At 37.3% G+C, this 21984-nt stretch overlaps 1 protein-coding gene across 1 annotated transcript in view; it reads right to left on the minus strand.

The window, feature by feature from the left end:
* Positions 1-969: 969 nt before the first annotated feature.
* The window catches only part of ME2 (malic enzyme 2), a 48070-nt gene continuing 27055 nt past the window's right edge, over positions 970-21984 (minus strand). The window contains exons 7-16 of the mRNA XM_006085083.3: positions 21575-21678; positions 18853-18962; positions 18656-18753; positions 18251-18364; positions 13632-13746; positions 12262-12404; positions 7458-7560; positions 4837-4907; positions 4083-4181; positions 970-2124 (exon numbers count right to left, since the gene is read on the minus strand). Of these exons, the coding sequence (XP_006085145.1) occupies positions 1957-2124; positions 4083-4181; positions 4837-4907; positions 7458-7560; positions 12262-12404; positions 13632-13746; positions 18251-18364; positions 18656-18753; positions 18853-18962; positions 21575-21678 (1125 nt within the window). The 3' untranslated portion in view covers positions 970-1956. The remainder of the gene's footprint in view (positions 2125-4082; positions 4182-4836; positions 4908-7457; positions 7561-12261; positions 12405-13631; positions 13747-18250; positions 18365-18655; positions 18754-18852; positions 18963-21574; positions 21679-21984) is intronic.

Below are 21984 nucleotides of genomic sequence, written 5' to 3' on the forward strand. Positions count from 1 at the left end.
CAAGATTTCAGAGAATATTTTTGGGAGTGATTGTGTTTTGACAAAGGTAGTATGAAAAACATAAACCTTTCATATTTAATTAAAAGAAACCAATTGTGACCTAGTTGCTTATTTTATGAAACAGATTTATGTAACAGACTTCTGACTGACAGACAAATTAACAGATTTGCATTTCCCCATATTTTAAACGGCAATGACATTTTGAGCATTCTTAAAATGAAGAATTTACTCAAAATTATTGTGAATTAATCTCTGGCTATAGGTAGAGGAAAATGTGAAAATAAATACAAAGCCCTTTTTTCTCTACAGAACGTTATATTTACCATTTCAAGGACTGTGGAGAGAAATGTCAAATAATGTGCATGCTAAGTAGTTGTGAATACTTTTTTGTAGTAATATTGTAGAATGGGCATTTAAAAATTTAGTTCCTTCAAAGCAACCGTGTTAGGCACATATATAGCCATACTACTACTTCTTAAAATGATTCTGGATTTTCCTTTAGAACTCTCCAGTTTGTAAGCCACACAAAAAACTGGTCTCACTAGTCAATTATTATCAATTTTACTGGGTTGAAAATGGACTATTAAAAACGGTCTGAACACCTACCTTATTTATCCCACTTGGCTCTAAATTAATTTTGATGGCTTCAAAAAATTAAATTCATTTTTAATGGAGAAAGAATTATCACTAATGATATTCAAAGGAATGTCTCGTAGGAATGAATATTCCAAAATTATCTCAAGTAGAGCATCACTATTGGAAGAGGGGTATGACTTCTTCAGTTAAATATGACTCAATTTAGATGTGAAACATCTAATTTGTTAAAAGTCATGATGTTAATCATAATTTATGCATCTTATACCCCCCTCCTTAGAATTATCTCAAAATTAAGATGATGAAAATATGTGTTTTTCATAATAAGCAAAGCTAAATTTCTACCTGAGCAATAAAATAGCATAATTGAAGCAATTAAATTGAAGTTATTATCTTTATTAAATAAAAAAGTTACACTATGATTTTTATACACTGTTAAAAACAATGACTTTTTAAATGTTTTAATGTTGACATTATTACAGGCTCAATGACTATTTTTTTTATTTGTCTAAAGGCAGCAGTAGTTTCCATTTCTCTCTTACAATGTTATAGTAAAACTTTAATTTAGTTTTAGGAAATAAATAATAGGGTATATTTTTCATATTTCTCTAACTCTATATACTGGAGAGGAATTTCAGAGCATGAGGAAGAAATAAATAAAAACATTTTAGATAGACAATTTATCCTTAGAATTTGGTTAAATTTGGCTTTTTCCTCATACTGTGTGCTCATCTCCACAGAAGTCAGTTAGTATATTAGTAGCCCTCAAAAGAGCTCAGTGAAAGATTATTACCTACTAGAGGCCCAGTGCACAAATTCATGCACAGGTGGGGTCCTTGGCCTGGCCGGTGATTGGGGCCTATTGGGCTGTAGGAGGTTGGCCGGCAAGGGGAGGGGCCATGGGATGTTGGCTGGCTGCAGGAGATTGGCTGTGGGAGCGCACTGACGACCAGGGGGCAGCTCCTGTGTTGAGCGTCTGCCCCCTGGTGGTCAACTTGTCATTCGGTCGCTTAGGCTTTTATATATATAAATAATAGTAAATAGCAAATTCTTGGGCAAGTGTGATCAAGAGCACAGGTGAAGACATTCAAAATATATTTTTAACATCTCTTTGATGTGGTATGAGCTACAAATCAGAATGAACGCATTATGGCTATTTGGTGGCAGGGTGCCAGTGGGCATTAACAATGTAGTCGACACATCTACCCACACAGAAGTGTAGATTCATGGGAAAAATAAGTCTGGCAAAGCAGTGGGGGACAATAAAACACAGAAAAAAAACCCATAAATTTGAGAACATTATATTTTTGTCTGAAAAGAGGGGTTCCCTGAAGCACGGACAATATTTATTTGTGGGTGCTTCTATTCTGGTAGCACGGGAGGGTTTTGTCCAGATTCTGGCCATTCATACATATCTGGCAGCATGGAGTCATATTCACTCCGCCATATTCTTTCTCTAACATACTTGGCCTTGTCCTCAGGTTCTGGGTACCGGAAAGCCATTTTATTAGCATACAGGTATTCTGTAACCTGAAAAGTAAATAAGATTATATAACAGAAATGACCAGCGAGGAATCTTATTTAGAAAAAAATTTAAATATCTAGAAAAATAATAAGAGACATGCCACATTTAGGTGAAGAAAACAACAGAATTATATTGAAAGGCTTAAACCCAAAAAACCTTGAGTGGAGAGAGAGACTGAATGGGGATTTGTCAATACTGAAAGACTCAATTTTACCTATTTAATTTATAAATATGACATAGTTGTATACATAGTTGCAGGGTTTTCTTTAAACTCAAAGAACTGATATAAAAATTCATCCAAAAGAATAAACAGTTGAAAACAGACAATACTGAAAAACCATAATGACAGAAAATATATAGTATCAAATAATATACTTTATACATATTATAATAATTAAAACAGTACATAATGATAGATAAATACGGTTAGGAACAGAATCCTAGTAACAGATTAAACTATTTTATACTAATAAAAGCAGTAGTCTCGATCAACTGGTGGTGAAACAACTGGTTACCTACTCAAAGAAAAAGTTTCTGTCTCACAACATACACTAAAATAAACCTGTGTGATTAAAAAGTTTTATGTTATTAGAAAACACAGGTAGATATTTATATAATTTTGGAGTGGGAGAAGGCATTAACACTCACAAAAGATGAGAAACAACCTATAAATTAACAGATAATTTCATGAAAAAGCTTTTGAAAAATGGTACATAAAACAACTCTAAGTTTAGAATAATGACAATGGGACAACACCTGCACCACAGCAAACAGAAGGATCACTATCCTATATAATCAAGAGCTAATATGCTAATTAAACGAACAGCAGAATGACCATCCAGTAGACCTTCCGGACGAAACTAGGGCTGCGAGAGCCGGCCAGGGCAGCTGGGACTGTGAGGGCTGAGCCCCTTGCCTGAATTTCATGCATCCGACCTCTAGTCCTTAATAAAGAGCTCTCATAAGTCAGTATCAGAAAGTGGAAAGAGCTGGCTGGCATGGCTCAGTGGTGAGTGTAGACCTAAGAAGCAGGAGGTCATGATTTGATTCCCGGTCAGGGCAGGTGCCCGGGTTTTGGGCTTGATCCTCAGTGTGGGGCGTGCAGGAGGCAGCCGATCCATGATTCTCTCTCATCATTGATATTTCTATCTCTCTCTCTCTCCTCCTTCCTTCCTCTCTTGAGATCAATAAAAATATATTTTAAAAAAAGGTAGAAAGACATATAACATACAAACAAGCACAGGCCATGAATAGGCAGTTCACAAAAAAGTATGATTGCTCAATAAACACAAAATATTCTTCAATCTAATAATAAAATAAGTGCTTTAAATAAAAATAAGATAATTTTCATCTATTAAATATATAAGATTTAAAAATAATAATTCTAAATATGGGCAAAGGTGTGGGAAAACAAATACACTCTTATCTAATAGGTACTATGTAAATCAGTACTTTTTTCTGAAGAAATATTTGGCATTATGAATCAGTAGCCTTAGTGTGTTAACACTGTTCGTCCTTATGATTAGAAATTTATCTTAAGGAAAAACAATCACAAATGCACATAAAGACTTATCTGAGGATGTTCACTACAATATTATTTCTAACAAAATGAAAAACACTTAAATGTCTAAAGAGAAATGGTTAAACTAATTATGACATAATAACAAAAAGAGAGTTATTATTGATTAACAAGGGAAAAGACTTATAATACATTAAGTGGGAAAAAATGCAGTGACAACCCAATTATAAAAATAGGTACTGGTGACTGGGCATGTGTGTGCTTAAAAAGACGAGAAGGCAACAAACTCAAAATAACAATGTGGGTTATATTCTGGTAGAATATGGGCGAACTAAAATTTCTTCTTTGCACTAAATGTTTCAAACTTTTCTTTAATAAACTTGTGTTACTTACATAAGAAAATTCTATTAAAATTTATGTGAAGAGGTATAAACTATTACTTACTTTAATAGCAATGTTAATGGAAACTTCCTGAATATTGGAAAAAGGGGGATAAAGTCTCCCTTGAGCTAGCTCTTTATCCGTCAATTGACTTGTCAGTGCCTAAAGAGAAAAAGAGAACTTTATGTTTGTTTGTTTAAATAACACAGAATAATAAAGACCTACTGAAACATAGAAAGGGTTGAAGAGCAGAAATACAGATAATATAATTCTCCTATTTCTAGCAGGAATACACTTAAACTACTTCAGAAATTAAAACTGTTCACTACTAAACAATAAAGAAACAACCAGATTTAAAGACTTATTAATATATTCTACTTAACATACAGAGTTTGGTATAATTACAACAGCTACTATGAAAATAGACATTAATATTTGTCTTAATGTGAGTTCTTCAAAACTCATACTGCCAAGTTTGGAGTTGCAATTATTCCAAATAAATTTGTAATTGTTCATTAAAAACTCACAAGGAGTTATATTTTATCTATGCTGTCACAATATGTTACTTTCAGATACATATAATACAGGTATAGATGTGTTATAAATACAAAAGGATTCATAGCTTACCATCCACATTTGAAAAATCATGCTAAAAAATAATTTTATGCAAAAGTAGATGGGCAAATCAAAAGAGCAATGGGTGAGTAACTTCCTTTACATTCATAAGGCAGATTTAACCCCTTCTCTTTTCCTTTCTGCTTTTAATCTTTATAATTCATCCTTTATAAAATAACTATACAATATTAAAAATAATTACCTTTGCAGCTTCTAGGAAAACATGGTCACTAATATGCCGGGTGTGACAGAGAATAACAGCTAAAGCCACTCCTAGAATACAGTTTAAACAGTTTATTTAGTAAGGTCACTTTTCAAATTGTGAAAGGAGCCAAATAAATTCCCAGATTTAAAGCAAGTAAATGGCAAGCCATCCCCACTCCGAATACCCTCTCCAAAAAAAACCCAAGCAGCCAAGAAAATAAACGCAAAAATCTGAGAGTTAAAAATCCAATGATCTTTGTTAACCACTATAATTCTTATTTACTAGAAAAAATATTTTAGAAAATATCAAATAGCTTTCCCCAATATTGTTTTTACATTTACCAAAATTACAAATGCATACAATTTATCGACACTTTTTACAGAAAACACTATTCCCACACACCTCCAACCCTCCGTTTCTTGCTCTACAGACAACTACTTGCAATTCTTTTAGCTGATTGTTTCAATATTCATTTCTCACTCTTACACAGCTTGCTTAGAGTTCTGACTGACTTCTGAGTTTTAAATATCACTGCTTCCTTCCTGTGGGAAATAAGTAGTTAGCTTTCTGTCACATTTCCAGCCTTTCTTCTTCTTCCCATCATTTTGATTGAATGAACATTCAGTGTTTATTATGACTTCATAAATGCTATTCACAGCCGAGCTATCCACTAACACTGTATCATGACTTTTCCTCTTCTGTATAACTTTGTTTTCCCTAAAGTTACTATCCTATTTTTTTCTTGACTTTAGTGGTTTTTTGGAATTTGAAATAACTTCATGATAAAACATTCATTCACTTGTCTAATTTTCTTCTAATATTTCAGCTACCTCATGTAGTCTCTCATTTCATCCTCTAGAATAAATGTGATCTGGCTGCAATCCACTTCAGATATGGAGTTGTCATACTGGGAAATCCCTCTATCATCGGGATTCCCTTTGCTTCTAAGTTGAGTTTATTTCCTAAATCCCATTCTTCCTAGTTTTTTGTTACTACCTCTTCCTGTTAGCATATATTCTCCTGTAGTTTTCTGAAAAACAGTACATGGGAGGTATATTTTTTTGAAATCTTACATTGAATTCTTACATTCCTCAACCATCTTTTTCTTTTTCTTTTCCTACTTTCCATTTTGATAGTTTGAGTTTAGAATTCTAGTTTAGAAATAAGCTTCCAGCATTATTGGTGATGATCCAGTGCCAATGTGATCCCAGGAACTTTTTCAGTGATTATCTTTTAACTTCCTCTCTAGAGGTATGTAGGCTATGTTTGTGTGTGTGGCTAATGTTCTGTAATTTCAAGATCTGCCCTGAGGTGCATCATTTTCACTGAGGTGTTTGGCACACAGTGGGCAGGCCTTTCCTATCTGGAAACTTGAGTCTTTCTGTTTGGGGAAATGTTCATAAAGCTTTTGATAATGCCCTTCCGCCCGTGTTCCTGTGCTCTCTTCCTGAAATTTCTATTTCCTGCTATTGTACCTTGTGGACTATTCCTCTAACCCTCTCCTCTATTTCTATCTCTGTTCTTTGCTCTATTTCTAGGTGACTTCCTCAACTTTTTCATCTAATCCTTCTGCTACTAAAATTTTCATTTTCAAAACTTTATTTTTGTTTTATAATTTAAAAAAATAAGTTTTGTTTCAGAGATGCAATCATTTGTCTCCATGATGATATTGATAGTTTTTAATTTTCCTTCTTCCCACAAGGACTAGTAATCTTTTAAAATATATATATTTTTTATTGATTTCATAGAGAGAGGAAGGGAGAGGGAGAGAGAGATAGAAACATCACTGATGAGAATCACTGACTGGTTGCCTCCTGCATGCCCTGACTGGGGATGGAGCCCACAACCTGGGCATGTGCCCTGACCGGGAATTGAACCATGACCTCCGGGTTCATAGGTTGATGCTCAATCACTGAGCCACGCTAGCTGGGCAGTAATCTTTGACCGTTTCTCATATGCAAGGGTTCGGAACTAAAAAATGATTGGTAGCTATGAACACAAGGATGGGGCTTGCCTACTCTGTCACTATTGAGTGATCTGGCTTTTAATCTCCCACTTTCTGGCACCTCTGTCCTCAACTATGTCTGTTGTCTCAAAGTCTAGAAATTTTGTTTTAAACTATTCAAAGACTATCCCAATAGAGTGGGGAGGACGGGAAGATCAGATGGTTAATAGCTTCCTTATTTTAATCCAGCCTCTGGAAAATATGGAAAATTTTAGAGAAGAGTAACTGGTCCATCTACATTTAATGCAGTTATTTAAATGTCTGGGGCAAAAATGACTGTCTTCTTACACGGGTGGGACAAAAGTAGGTTTACAGTTGCTTATATGGAAAATAATAAAATAATAATACAAGAATAAACTATGTTTCGCATACTCACATCTGTAATTGTTGAATTATTTATCTGTTGAATTACAACTGTAAACCTACTTTTGCCCACCCCTGTATGAATAAATACAATTTCAGAGGAAATAGAGCAAGTTGGATCTGCTGAATTTCTTGAGTTTCCCTGTGCATTCATACCAAAATCCTGTAAATTCCATCGTTCATTTTAATCTTAAACTCTAAAGAATTTCATTAATGATTACTCTGAAACATACATGATGGTGACATTTACCTGGGAAAATATATGCATTGTTGCCTTGGCCTGGCGTGAACACTCGCCCGTCACTTAGTTTCACCGGCTCGAATGGACTGCCACTGGCAAACAAACACCTTCCCTGCGAAGAAATGAAATGGCCTTGATTCTGTTACTTGATGTGGCTTAGAAAATCGAGGTAACCTCAAACAAGATTAAATCCTATAGGAAAGCAGACCGACATATTATTTGCAAACAGGAATAATTTACTATATAACATAATCCTGTCACTTAATTTTTATTGGAATAAAGTTTGTTTTATGCATACATTCTAAAGTTGAAAAATGTCCATTAATCATTTTTCAAAAACCTTACACCTTCCATTTCCTTTGAAAAATTTTAAAGATGTAGATGGCCAATAAATACCATCCTAAAATATTAAAGATTGATGTAAACATCTGTGAAGGGGAAAACATCAAAAATTAAACTGCTACCATTTACCGTACATCTGCTGTCTCAGTACCAGGGGCTCTCTGTGTTAACTCAGTGAACTTAGCCTGCATGAAAACCTTAGAGGTTGTCACTATCTTGATTTCACTGATAAAATAAAACGAGAAAACTAAGGCTGAGATATTCCCAAGTACTCTGTAAAACAAGCTTGTCAAACTTGCGGCCCGTAGACTGCATGTGGCCCACAACGAATATTTTTGCGGCCCAGCCAATATAATGATACGTAAGACATTTTGATAAAAATGTTGTAACTGAAGTTTTACAATATCCTGTTATACATAATTATTAACCCTTTGCACTCCGAACCATTCTGGACATTGGCTACCAGCTACTCCACGCTACTTTGCGGCGGAAACGTGCATTTACAGACCCTCGTATTATTTAGTATAATTTTGGAACCAAGTAACGTATTATAATGATATTGGACTTATATGAATTGGGTGACATCGAGGAATGTATATTTGCAAAAAAAACAATATTTTATTGTTTATAATTTTGTACAGTATGATAAGTTTTGTAACACTCCCCAATATGCATTGCAGGCTGATTAGTGCATGTTTGACAGTAATAAGTGGTTTGACGCCTGCCACCAGGTGTTTTCCTGTTAGAACACACAATGCAGTCCCGTTTTCTTTGTCCCACATCGGGAATATGTAGTTTATTGTTTAATCCGACACAAAACCCGCTGACATTTCTTGTATATATCTTAGTAATTTTATGATATTTTGATTTAATTTCTTGTGCCATTTCAAGATAAAACTTCAGGGAAACATGCATGTCTCAAAAAGTTGCGTTGAAATAACTCAATTCCCCGTAATCACTAATAAACTGCAATGTCCTCTGAGAGGGGACATCCGAGTGATATGCTAGAATTCCGATGTCCTCTGAGAGGGGACAGCGGAGTGCAAAGGGTTAATAACGAACTACAACGTTCGCTAATGACTGATGACTATAATGATGTTGCGTTCATTTCCCTTAAGTGCCTTATGCACAGGCGCACCATTCTCTCCACTAAAACTAGCAGCGAATATTTTAGCAGCTGATCACCACATCATTAGTCTTGGACTGACTTGTTTGCTGTGTGCAACAGGAAATATATCACTTTCAGAACAAGAAAAATAGGTTTATTTGAGTTACGCTTATTAATTTGTGTAATTATTCAGTGTCTGGTAAGTTAATGTTCAAGAAAAAATATTAAATTTTATTAAAATGTTCTATTATTTTATGTTAACGATTACTCATTTATTTCAGCCCTTTGTATTCAGCATGTCTCTATAGAAATAAGCCGACGTTTCTAAGAAAATTGAAGCTTTTGTTTTTTTGCGGTCCACATAAACTTAAACCTTGTTTATTTGGCCCGTGTTAGCCTTTGAGTTTGACAAGCTTGCTGTAAAAGGTCAACTGGAATCCAGATATTTAAAACTCTGAAGCCCACGGTCTCTTTGTTATGCCATAATGCCCCCTAGTGAGGCAGTTTAGAAAAGAGGCATCGATACAACCACACTATCAATCCCAGAAAAAAATGGCATGTTGCCTTGTTAAAAAAAAGTCTCCAAATTTGTCGTAGTCATCCAGTCTAGTACTATGCTCTATAATAGCACATAACAAATGTTACTGGTACGTTCTGTATTTCTAAGAGAAGTAAATGCCTGTGAAATTGAAAAGTATCTGAACAATAATTTATAAAATGAAGTCCTTTATATATAAAATCCCTCAACAAATATCACCACCCCCACCTTTCCCTGGAAAAAAAATAAGACAAAGAGCAAGAAGAAAATAATGGTTCTCTAGCAGGATAACCTATCCTGCAATAATCAAGGCATAACATATATATGTCCTGTTTTAAACAGCTCCTTGGATTAAGTTAAAAAGTGATTTACAGAAAACTGAACTATGTCCACATGGTAGGATGGACAAACTGCCACGAGTACTTGAACATTCAAAAGAATTAGTCTAATAACCTAAAATCCCAATTGTAACAAGAGTGTAATATCCAAGTGTTATTCTTTGAAGTATAGCAGATCCTTGGCATTAGTGGTTTAAACACTCAAGAATTTGACCCGAAGGTCCATGAAGTACAGTAATTACTACTTTTACAAGATATACTTTCAATTTCAAAAATGATACAAGGTTTATGGTAAGTGTTGAAGCAAGTCAGCGACAGGCTTAGTGGTAGGCTCGGGAGACTAGCTTGGACCTACAACTACATACAACATTTTCTACAGATAGCTCTTATCATTCTCAACCTATTTTAGGCATAACTACGTGTAACAAAAGTTGTGTTTGTCTGAACATTAACATTAGTTCCTGGCTAATGCCATACATGTTACTATAATAATAATCTATACTAATAGAGGAATATGCAAATTGTCTGGGACACTGTCACAGTAACAGTAATGACCAACAGCAGGCTGCGTGGGGTGACCAGGCTGGCAGGGGGGGTTAATGAGGGATGATCAAACGACTGAACAGCAGGTTGCATGGGGCGACCAGGTCAGCAGGGGGGCAGTTAGGGACAATCAGGCTGGCAAGCAGAGGCGGTTAGGGGTGATCAGGCTGGCAGGGGGGGCAGTTAGGGGCGATAAGGCAGGCAGGTAGGTGAGCAGTTAGGAGCCAGCAGTCCCAGGGATCGGGCCTAAACCAGCAGTCGGACATCCCCCGAGGGGGTCCCGGATTGGAGAGCGTGCAGCCTGGGCTGAGGGGACCCCCCTCTCGTGTACTAATTTGGTGCACTGGGCCTCTAGTCTATATATATATATATATAAAAAGCCTGTGGCCGTAATGCCCAAAGATCAGTCACCAGGAGGTGCATGGAGCATCTCTTGTTCCCCCGGCCCACAGACTCTGATCACAGCAAGGCGGGCACAGGCGGGCGGGGCCTCGTGGCCAAGAGGGCGCGGGTGATGGGCACTGGGCAGGTGGGGGCAGGGAGTGCGGCATGGGTCCCCAGGTGGCGAGCGGAGGTGCTCCTGCTGTGGGGGGGCAGGGCGGGGGCGTACATGGCTGGCAGTGGAGGTAGGAAGGGCGCAAGCTGGGAGAGGAATTGAAGCAGAAGGTAAAAGCTGTTACTAAGGGAAAGAGCCAAACAGTTCAGAGCAGCCAATGGCTCAGACACTCAACACTGGGGAGAGAGGAATGGGGACTAGCAAGGCACAAATGCGCTCGCGAGGCCCGTGGTGGTGGCAGCGGCAGGGTCTGGGGTCCCACTGGTGCAGCAGGTCTGGGGTCCTGCCAGCACGTGCGGCGGAGGGAGTCTGGGGTCCCGCCTGCGGCGGCATGGAAGAGGGAGTCTGGGTCCCACGGTGCGGGGAGGTCTGGGTCCAGTGGCACGGGGGTCTGGGTCTTGCGCGATTTCGCGCGCTGGGCCTCTAGTGTGTATAATAATAAATATTATGGGGGCACCATTAATTTCAATAGCTCCATAAAGTGGATTATACAATATAGTTCTTTATGGGGAATGTGTTATATTCACATGATACCAGTAAATTTGGAGATTTCGAAATCTTGGGAATGTTCTCTTGAATGGTGAGATTCTACAGCAGTTCATCTTCTCGAAACCATCTGTTCTTCCCCTGTCATATTCCACCTATTGCTTAAGTGTGGCCAGATCTTAATGGTAACAGTACTGTCACATTGTGAGGCCCAAGCTGGCCTATTCTCTGTTCTACAAGAAACTGCTGCTTTCTCACTAAGCATCGAGGGTGTTAGAGTAACACTAAGACATCTCTCCACTGAAAACAAAGGAACTAAAAATTTAAGGTGACTGCAAATACATAAATATGTCATTATTTTATGTAACACTAAGAAATTATATAAAATTAAACTATAATGAAATGCTTTTTAAAAAATCATTTTAAAAAAAGAGATAGCAGTTTCAAAGTTATAAAAATTGTGAAAAATGTTCTATCTTATCTGGCTGGTGGGTGAGCATCGATCTATGAACCAGGAGGTTATAGTTCAATTCCCGGTCAGGGCAACATGGCCGGGTTGCAGGCTCATGGGTACGTGCAGAAGGCAGCTGATCAATGATTCTCTCTCATCAATGATGTTTTTATCTCTCTCTCCCTCTCCCTTCCTCTCTGAAATCAATAAAAATATATTAAAAAAAATGTAAAACAGCACAAATGGCATAAAGGTATTAAAAAATAGAATTATGAGGTAATTACTTTCCAGAATTGTTACAAGCAATAATTAATACCAGAATTTGATGATCCATGGACGAATGTTGTAATCTCCAGAGTAACCATGAAAATTATGCAAGAATGTATAACCAACAGGCTAATAGAGGGAAAATAAGACATAACTAATTCATTAAATTATTATTGATTAATACCTCTGTAAGTGTATATGCTTCTTCAGCTGTACACTCAGCCATTGCTGTAGGATTACTTAATGCAAAGATTATAGGCCTTTCGTTGATATCAGCCATGGTTTTGATTACACCAGGAGTGAAAAGTCGGCCAGCTCCTGCAACTCCTGAAATAAATAAGGGGAAAAACAGCCAACTTCATTACAGGTAAAATAAAGCAATTCTTTTTTTTAAAAAAATATTTTCATTGATTTGAGAGAGAGAAAGGGAGAGGGAGAGATAGAAACATGAGTGATGAGAGAGAATCACTGATTGGCTGCCTCCTGCATGCCCCACACTGGGGATGAGCCCACAACCCGGGCACATGGCCTAACCGGGAATCGAACAGTGACCTCCCGGTTCATGGGTCGATGCTCAACTGCTAAGCCACACTGGCTGGGCTAAAAGCAATTCTTATAAACAGCATTTCTACAACAGGTTTAACATAACAAAAGCGTAGGTGAACTCTATTACAAAGATGGATTTTGCATTGCTGAAATAATGTTATATGAACACAATTTCAAATGTGAAAAGAAAAACAATAAAATGCTAAGTTTTCACTTAAAATATTTATTGTCCACCCCAGACACAGTAAATTGTGGGGGGTAAGGAGGAGAAGAGTGTAAGATTATCTACATCACTATGTCTAATTAAAATTGCTACAACATGGATGAACCTTGAGGATATTATGCTAAGTGAAATAAACCAGTCACAAAAAGACATACTGTATGATTTCACTTATATGAGTTCTAAGCAATGAAGAAGCTAAAAAGATGTACTTTTCCTGATCATAGACACTTACTGTTTGTGACTATTTTGCTATTTAGCATTCAATAGGGCTTGTACATGAAACAGATACAATTAAAAGAAAATGATAGATTAAAAATCTTATAACTACGTTGGAAAGAAAATAGCTCCCCTTTTAAAGACTGTTACATTTTCTGCTGTGAACTTAATGCCATGTTGTCCTAGTCTCATGTCAGCTATGCAATACCTGACTCAAAAGGTACCAAACACTTTCAGCTTTGTTGCCAATGAAAATCTTGGACTCTGCATAGGATTTTCCTGGTACAGTGTGTCAAATGACCTTGGTCTTTTTAGGTTTTGAGCCCAACAGTCATACCAACTCTAAAAATAAAGTGTGATAAATCCCACAGCTTCTACACTTAAAAATACAAGCAATATACATTAACTGAACTTTCATTGCACACTGTAATAAAAAAGCTATTATGAAAAATATCATATATGCTGAAAGCTAGATAAAATCTACCATTTCTTTTTTAGTAATCCTGATGTAAGTTATGATTGGCAAGATACAGTTAAGTAAGAGAATAATCTGCAACAACTTTACTTACCAATTATAGCTGAAGGTTTAAGTATCTTTACTGCATCTTCAAAAGTACCAGGTATGCTCTCTGGGGCTGAGTGAGCAAATGATTCCTGATGACTGTCTATTTTAGCTTCCCGCCCCTGAATTATTACATAAAAATACAGTATTTTGGTAAATGCTTATTGAGGATTAAGTGAAAAGACATCATTGAGTCACATATTGTTTCTACAATAGGAATGTATTTTCATTTACTTTTCTCTTCAATCCATATCTTCTAATTCTATCTTCATAGTGTCTATAAACCCCAATATAAAACATAAATCAAATCTCCTTATAACCAGAAACTGTAATCCCTCTCAAAAACTCATTTACTCTGTGAAGTCCTCCTAAATTCAATATGGTACAAGTCCTACAATCCCTTTTCTGGGCTAGATGCAGTTTGGAAATCAGAATTTTTCATATTTTAGAAATGTTTTATGGCAACATATAAAATATTACAAATGCCTCCCAATGGGTACTGCACAACTGAACAAAATTTATGACGAGTGTGGTTTTGCAGGTTCGATTCCCAGTCAAAGGCACATACATGGGCTGCAGGTTCGATTCCCACCCCTGGTTGGGGCAGTGTGGGAGACAACCAATCCATGTGTCTCTCTCACATCGATGTTTCGCTCTCTGTCTCTCCTTCCCCGGCTCCCTTCCTTCTACTCCCTCTAAAAGTCAATGGAAAAAATACCCTCACTCCTTGGGTGAGGATTAAAAAAGAAAAGTCACACCAAGCACAAAAGGTGAAGACTACAAATGACCTCTCTGGTTTTGTTACCAGAGAAGTTCAGGTCAGTCAGATGCGTTACTAACTGGATGCAGAACTTTTAGAATTACACAATTGTACCTGGACTCCCAAGACTTCAGAAACAAGAGGAACAGAGACTTCTGGCTCAAGTTGGCTGACTGAAGAAACGTGCTTTCCTCCCCAAGTCCCCAGTCAAAACGCTTAGTAGCTTAGTAGTGTCAAATTCTTAGTGTCACAAAGCCAGGAGAGGTACCAGTGACAAATGAAACATTTCTCAATGATTTAAAGCAGGCAAAACATGGATGAAAATTTAACCAGGCTGAGAAATCCATACCTTGACTTTGGCAAAAGAGAAGACATCCCCTGCAAATGTTTCCATCAGAGCTTCAGAATAACCCAGATAAAAACCAGCAGGGCTGGGAAAATCGGCACAGCACCACTGGCTGGCTGGGAAGTGAACTAAAGGACTGAGATACAGCCTCACCAGGTGGAGGCTCTCAGAATAATGGCTTCGTATGCTATGTTTGTCTCCAAGAGAAACACAGCTCTCCACTACGATGGTTCAACAGGGCAGTCTCAAAAAGGAGGGCAGTGTTAGGGACACCAGGAGAGACAGGAAGCCTAAAATCATTAGGTCAAGCTACTTAGACTAAAAGGAAAATACACTCAGAAGCTGCAGATGAACAGGGAGAGGCTTCTCACTGTGCTAACCAATACTATATGCATTCTAGAGCTGACTTATCCTATATAATAAAAGCCTAATATGCTAAGTATCTAGTTGACCACTTGGCCATTCAACCAATCAAAACGTAATATGCTAATAATATGCTAAGGCCACTCAACCACAGTATGATGTGCACTGATCACCAGGGGGCAGATGCTCCAACCGGTAGGTTAGCTTGCTGCTGGGATCCAGCCAATTGGGACTGAGCGAGATGGGCCAGACATGCCCTGGAGCCCTCCTGGGGTCCCTCCTCGGCTGGTCAACCTCCTGTGTCCCTCCCCTGCCCCAATCATGCACCAGTGGGGTCCCTCAGCCTGAACTGCGCCCTCTCACAATCCGGGACCCCTCAAGTGATGTCAGAGAGCTGGTTTCAGCCCGATCCTGCAGGCCAGGCTGAGGGACCCCACTGGTGCACAAATTCGTGCACTGGGCCTCTAGTCTATATATAAAGGCTAACATGCCAAGTGTCTGTCCGGGTAATGATGTCATGGAGCAACACTCAGCTTCCTCTCCCTAGCGATTAGCCTCTTTGTAGTTTCTTTAGCCCAGGAACATGACTTGCTTTATAGCCAGATGCAAACATTTCACACTTTAACCAAATGCCTGTGAGGAGTTTTCCCATGCCTCATCTCATTTGATCCTCACAGAAGTCCTGGAGTAGATAGATAGGAGACTCAGTGGAATCCTATTTTCTTTTCATTAGCCAGAAAATGGAGATTTAGAAAGTTTACAAACCTGACCTGACTGAAAAGAAGAAATGGTGGACCTTGAAAATGACTTCAGGTTTTCTCACTGCACAGAATATAGTCAAACACTGCTGCAGTTAAATATTTTACCCTTTGTTCTCCCTGCATGATCTACAATAACAATCTGCTTTGTGTTGATATTTACTGCTGTGTTGTTGACAATTCCCTGAAAGAGAAGTTGGGGTGCTTCACTGGGCTGGAAAAAGTTTAGCTACATCAGAAAGCAGGTCTAATTAAGCAAGTTTATTCTATATCTATAAAAGGCTAAAAGTTGACTCGCGCATGCGCAGTACACATAAAGTTCCCGCTGGTGCCAATCGCACTCCTCGGTTTTGATCTGTCATTGTCAATCGTGAATTTGATTGACACTTCTATTATAGAGAAAGGACAAACAGCAATACTAAAATATTTCTTCTAATTAATTTCCTTTCAACAAGGGCCACTAGTTACAAATATGATAATCACATTTGTGAAAACCAATATCACAAAAAGAAACCCCCATCTACTGTGTACCAGTAAAACTACATATCCTCCCAATAGCTTTCTAAAAGTATGTCCTATAATCCTTGCATCTAATATACAAGTTAACATAGCAGTTATAGTTTACTTGAGAGGGAACTTAGTTGAATGGTTATGGGCACAGGCTTCATAGGCTACTTGGGTATGAATCCTAACTCCATCACTTATAAGCTGATGTCCTTGAAAAAGTCACCTGACCTTTCTAACCCTCAGTTTCCTCATTTGTAAAATTCCATAGGTTTGTGGGTTTTTTTTGGTTAATTCTCACTGGAGGATATTTTTCCATTGATTTCTAGAGAGACAGGGAGGGGGAGAGACAGAGATAAACATCGGTGTGAGAGACACATCGATTGGTTGCCACCCACACACACCCTGAAGAAGGCCAGGGATCAAGCTTGCAACCGAAGTACATGGCCTTGACTGGAAAAAAACCCAGGGATCCTTCAGTCTGTGGGCCAACGCTCTATCCACTGAACCAAACTGGCTAGGGCAGTGTTGTTGTTGTTTTTTTGTTTGTTTGTTTTTAAATATATAGTTTTATTCATTTCAGAGAGGAAGAGAATGGGAGAGATAGAAACATCAATGATGAGAGAGAATCATCAATCGGCTGCCTCACTCACAGCCCCCACTGGGGATTGAACCGCAACCGGGCATGTGCCCTGACCGGGAACCTAACCGTGACCTCCTGGTTCATAGGTCGATGCTCAACCACTGAGCCACATAGGCTGGGCTCCATACAGTTTTTGAGATTAAATAAAATAATAAATGTAAAGTTTTAGCATAATGTCTGGTATATTTTTAAACAACTATTATTTTATTATGTATAATTAAACCACTCAAGACTTTTTATGCATAAACTTTTTCATTTTATCTTTTGATAAAATGTACTAATAGAATATTGGTACTAGTTAAGAAGAAAAGATTACAGAATTGGAGCAAAGTACATTGAGATAAGCTTGCTCCAAAGATGTAAATGACAAGTAACTGCTATATCATTATACAAGGCAAAAGTACAACACTGTGTAGGGATAGGTTCAATTATGATATAGTTTACCTACATTTCAATGTGTTACAGATCTAAGCTACAAGGCATTTCTTAAACTAATAAAATGACAATCAACGCAGGAAGGCAGGCATGTCAAAGGACACTAAGTCAATCTCAGATAGAAGCTCTTTATTATCCATGAATTGGCCTTAAGAATATATATGCCTTGCCCTGGCTGAATAGCCAGTTGGTTAGAGCGTCATCCTGACATGCCAAGATTATGTTCGGGTTGGATACCCAGTCAGGGCACATATAAGAAACAACCAATGAATGCATTAATAAGTGGAACAACAAATTGATGCCCCCCCCCAAAAAAAAACAATTAAAAATTACTTTTTTTTTAAATAGTAAAAAAAAAAATGTGCCTTTTTCTGGGGAGAGGATCCATAGATTTCTATTAGATTGCTAAGGGGATTATGACCACCAAAGGGTTAACGAATTTTGTTCAAATATCAGATGTTCTGCTAACAATTTAATTAGAATAGTCTGAGTTCCAATTAAAAACCTAGTCTTAGAGGGGTCAAGTACAATATTATTTGCATGATTATCTGATCTCTTAAGAGTCTGGAAATCGAGGAAGGAGTAAGTCTGATGCCAACACAGACACTATGATCTGAATACAAAGCAAGAGTCTTTATAAAAGAGAAAGTTTTAGACTGGAGGGTTTCTGTTGAGAACAAACTGTAAGATTCCCCAACTAGTACAATTTGGATAGTTGAGTGAGATATAAATTTTAAAAAATTGATGTTTTAAAAATCAAACTAAAAATATCATTATAACAACATCGTTTTGCTTCTCCAAGTTTTAAATACCTTACCTTATATAATAAACCAAACTTGTCAACCATCCAAATTTTCTTTTGTGCCTCTTCTTCTGGGAGGCCACTTTCTACCATAGCCATAACTATAAGATTTGCAATTCCAAGAGCAGCCTGTCAAACAGAACAAAAATTTAAAAAGTAAACACAAGAATATGATGCAATGCTTGAATTATAATGTTTTGTTATGAGGAATATTTGGTTTATTCTTCCCTTACAAATCACACACAAGCTGATTCTTTGTAATATTCTCTAAGCATATTTTAAATTATCTACTTTACAACAGATATTTTATATTACAAAGATCTCCTTATCTATCTCAAAATTATAAGCTCATTATGCCCCATTTTCCAATTCTAAAGATGAGTGTTGGTTTTAAATTCAAAACAGCTTACAGAAACTTACCTCTCCTGCTCCAAGAAATAAGATTTTGTGTTCTGAGAGTGATTTACCAACAACTTTTTGTGCTGCAAGAAGACCTGCGAGAGCTACTGAAGCTGTCCCTACAAGAAAAATAAAGATTTTTAAAAATAAAAAAGTGGTCACATAAAAAGGGTTTAAGAAATAGAAATTAAAATCCTGAAGTTCTCTTTTTGCTTTACCTTGAATATCATCATTGAAGGTACAGTATTTTTCTCGATATTTTCTCAAGAACCTGAATGCATTATGATTTCCAAAGTCTTCAAACTGAATAAGTGTGTTCCGTCCATACCTAAAAAAGAGCAAAACCCATAATGGTTGTGTTGAAAAGCCACTACTAAACAGCTTTCCTGTCCAATATTCCTTACGATAGCATTACAAAATATGTTGTTAATTCATTTAATGCCATGTTGCAATTTTCAGAGTCTGTGAAAGACTAGACTCAAAATGTAGAAATTTAACTCTCATTCAGAAAATTTACAGGGTGCTTCAAATGAATGTAGTACCAGGGTGAGCCTATGGAATATCAATCTGCATAAACTATTTCCAAGTGCCTATAAGGGTGCCCAGCACATAAATGCACCAAATAACTTCTTAAAAAAAGAGAGAGATTTTGTTTCTGAATCTCAAATGTATAATATTAGCTATGTATACTCATTACATTAACAGTTAAACAGTAACACAGGAAGTACATACATAAAAGGTTAAAAAATAATCGAGAAGATTAAATGAAATAACAAATGTAAAGTTTTAGCAAAATGTCTGCTATATTTTAAACAACTATTATTTTAAATTATGTATAATGGAGGCACTCAAGATTCGGAGGCTACTTTAGCATGAGTTCATGAGCATTCAGAAAAAAACGTCAATCATCTTGGTGAGATGGGGTAATAAGGGAAGGTTTACAAAGGAGGTGGGACTTTATTTGGGCCCTGAAAGAAGAACAGAAAGTCAAAAGGTAGGAAGAAAAGCAAGATATATTTTGGTGACTCTAAATTTTCAACAGTCTGGCTTTATATGAAAAGATAAGGGAGAAATTGGTTAAGGTGAGTTGGGCCAGATAAAGGAGGATCTTGCATGGCAATTAGGGAATGGGGACTTCATTCTGTATCTGGTGCAGAATCAGTGAAGGCTTCAGGGAAGGAAAGAATTCATGTACAACTCCCTTTAGGAATGATGCACCTGCCATTAATATGCCACACAGATTGGTGTGGGGAGAAAGGAGAAAGCCAGGAGACGCAGCTAGGAGGCTGCTCTAGCACGAGGACCAAAAGATCGGAAGCAGAAGCCATAGGAAGTAAAAAGGACGATTATGAGACATTAGAATAAACAAACAGAACTTGATGAGGAGGCCAATTGGGAAGTAAGGAGGAAGTCTGTTAAAATACCAAGGCAACCTGGATCACTAAGAAGCTACCATTTGACTCTCTAAGATAGAAAAGTAGGGAAGATGGCAATTTCTAGGATAATGAAAAGTTTAGTTTTTTTTAGATGTGTCAACTTTGACTGAAAAATTTTTAATTTTTAAATATCTTCTATGTACCAGTAATTTAAAAGGCAGGGCAAGGGCAGGGCTAGGTCATAAATGTAAAGAATTTGGACTTTGTCATAAAAGTAAAGAGTTTAAACTTTACCCTATGTCAATAGAAAACCAATTAGAGATTTCAAGCAAAAGAATGACATAATGATGTACAAGCTTTAAAAAAATTTAATCTGGTGGTAACGTGGAGAAGAGCTGGAAAGGAGAGAAATTGGAAAATGGTTTAGAAAAATCCAGAAGAGAGATGAGAATCTGCAGAAAGACTGTAGCAATGGGAGAGAGGAGATCTATTTCTGAGGCATTTGAGTGGTACCACCAACTGGATCTGAGGACTGGAGAAGGAGAAGAGTCAAGGATAACACCAAGTTTAAAGGTTTGGCAATAGAGTGAAGGTTACTGCCATTAATAGAGGCTGAATACACAGAAGATAATAAGCAGTTTGGAATGGGAAGGAGTTGATTTGCACATGAATATGAAAGAGCAACAGAATGGCTGGTGGAGAATTCCAGGTGTTAGAAATACAGGCCTCAGAGGGAGGTGGGACAGCATAGATGGGTTTTCATCGGGGGAGGAGTCACATGCATAAAGGTTATAGCTTACCATGTACTCATTCACATGTAATAAAAATGAGCAAGAACCAATGAAGATAACTAAAGAAAGAAAAAGGTGGGTGAAAGACCAAGTTAGGAAAATCTTGGTAGTCAAGAGAAGAGGGAATTTCGAGGGTTGCAAACCCTGGTGAGATGCTGTAGACAGATGGAGAGAGAAGAGGACCAAATGGTCGGGAATTTAAAACATGAAAGCGGCACAAGAGTTTCACCAGAATGGGGAAATAAGCGTGATGCCAAGGACTGAAAGAACTGGACAGTGAGGTTCTGAAAGGAGCAGTGAGTGCAGACTTCCCTCAAGATGTCAGACAACTTGCCCTGGCCAATATTGCTCTGTGGTTAGAGTACCGGCCTGCACAACAAAGGGTCACGGGTTCGATTCCCAGTCAAGGGGTCATACTTGGATTGTAGGTTCAATCCCATGCCCCAGTTGGGCCGTGTGTGAGTCTCTCTCACACCGATGTTTCTCTCTCTTCCATCTCTTTTCCCCTCTCTTTCACTCTCTAAAAATTAATGAAAAAATATTCTCAAGTGAGGATTAACAACAACAACAAAATATATTGGACAACTCAGGGAAAGCAAGGCAGAGTGGGTAGGTTATCACCATGTATCAGCACATCTGATCAGCAGGAAAGAACCAAAGTTCTCAAAATTTAATCTCCTACTTACCTTTATAAGAGGTGAACAAAACAAAACAAAACTGTGATTTTTTTCTTTAATTAAAGATGCTTTTATATACTCAAACTTAAAAAATACCTGTCAGTAATGGCCTTCATAAACTCATCAATTAGGTCATCATAACGTTGTGATCGATCTCGTTTCTGATATAAGCCCATGTAAAATGGATCTTTTAACAGTGCCTATAAAATAAACCAAATGTAAAAATAAAATTATTTTGTTACATAACCAGTTTAAACGTATTTTTTAAAACATTAATTGCAAAATAAATTATTAATATAGTTTTTTAAACCTTACTGACCTGCCCTACTTCAAGACACTTTTAATAGGCTAATTTACTATGATTTGCATAGATATTAAAAGCGGAGTTTGAGACAAAGACTAACATCTAATCACAAAATTTCCCTTCTTATATTATCTTCAAAAGAGGAATGTAATAAAAGTATTTTTTAATATGGAAGGAGGGTCAGAGGGGGGAAATGGTTTTA

This window comes from Myotis lucifugus, unplaced genomic scaffold (assembly GCF_000147115.1).
Source record: "Myotis lucifugus unplaced genomic scaffold, Myoluc2.0 scaffold_16, whole genome shotgun sequence".
NCBI classification, from domain to species: domain Eukaryota; kingdom Metazoa; phylum Chordata; class Mammalia; order Chiroptera; family Vespertilionidae; genus Myotis; species Myotis lucifugus.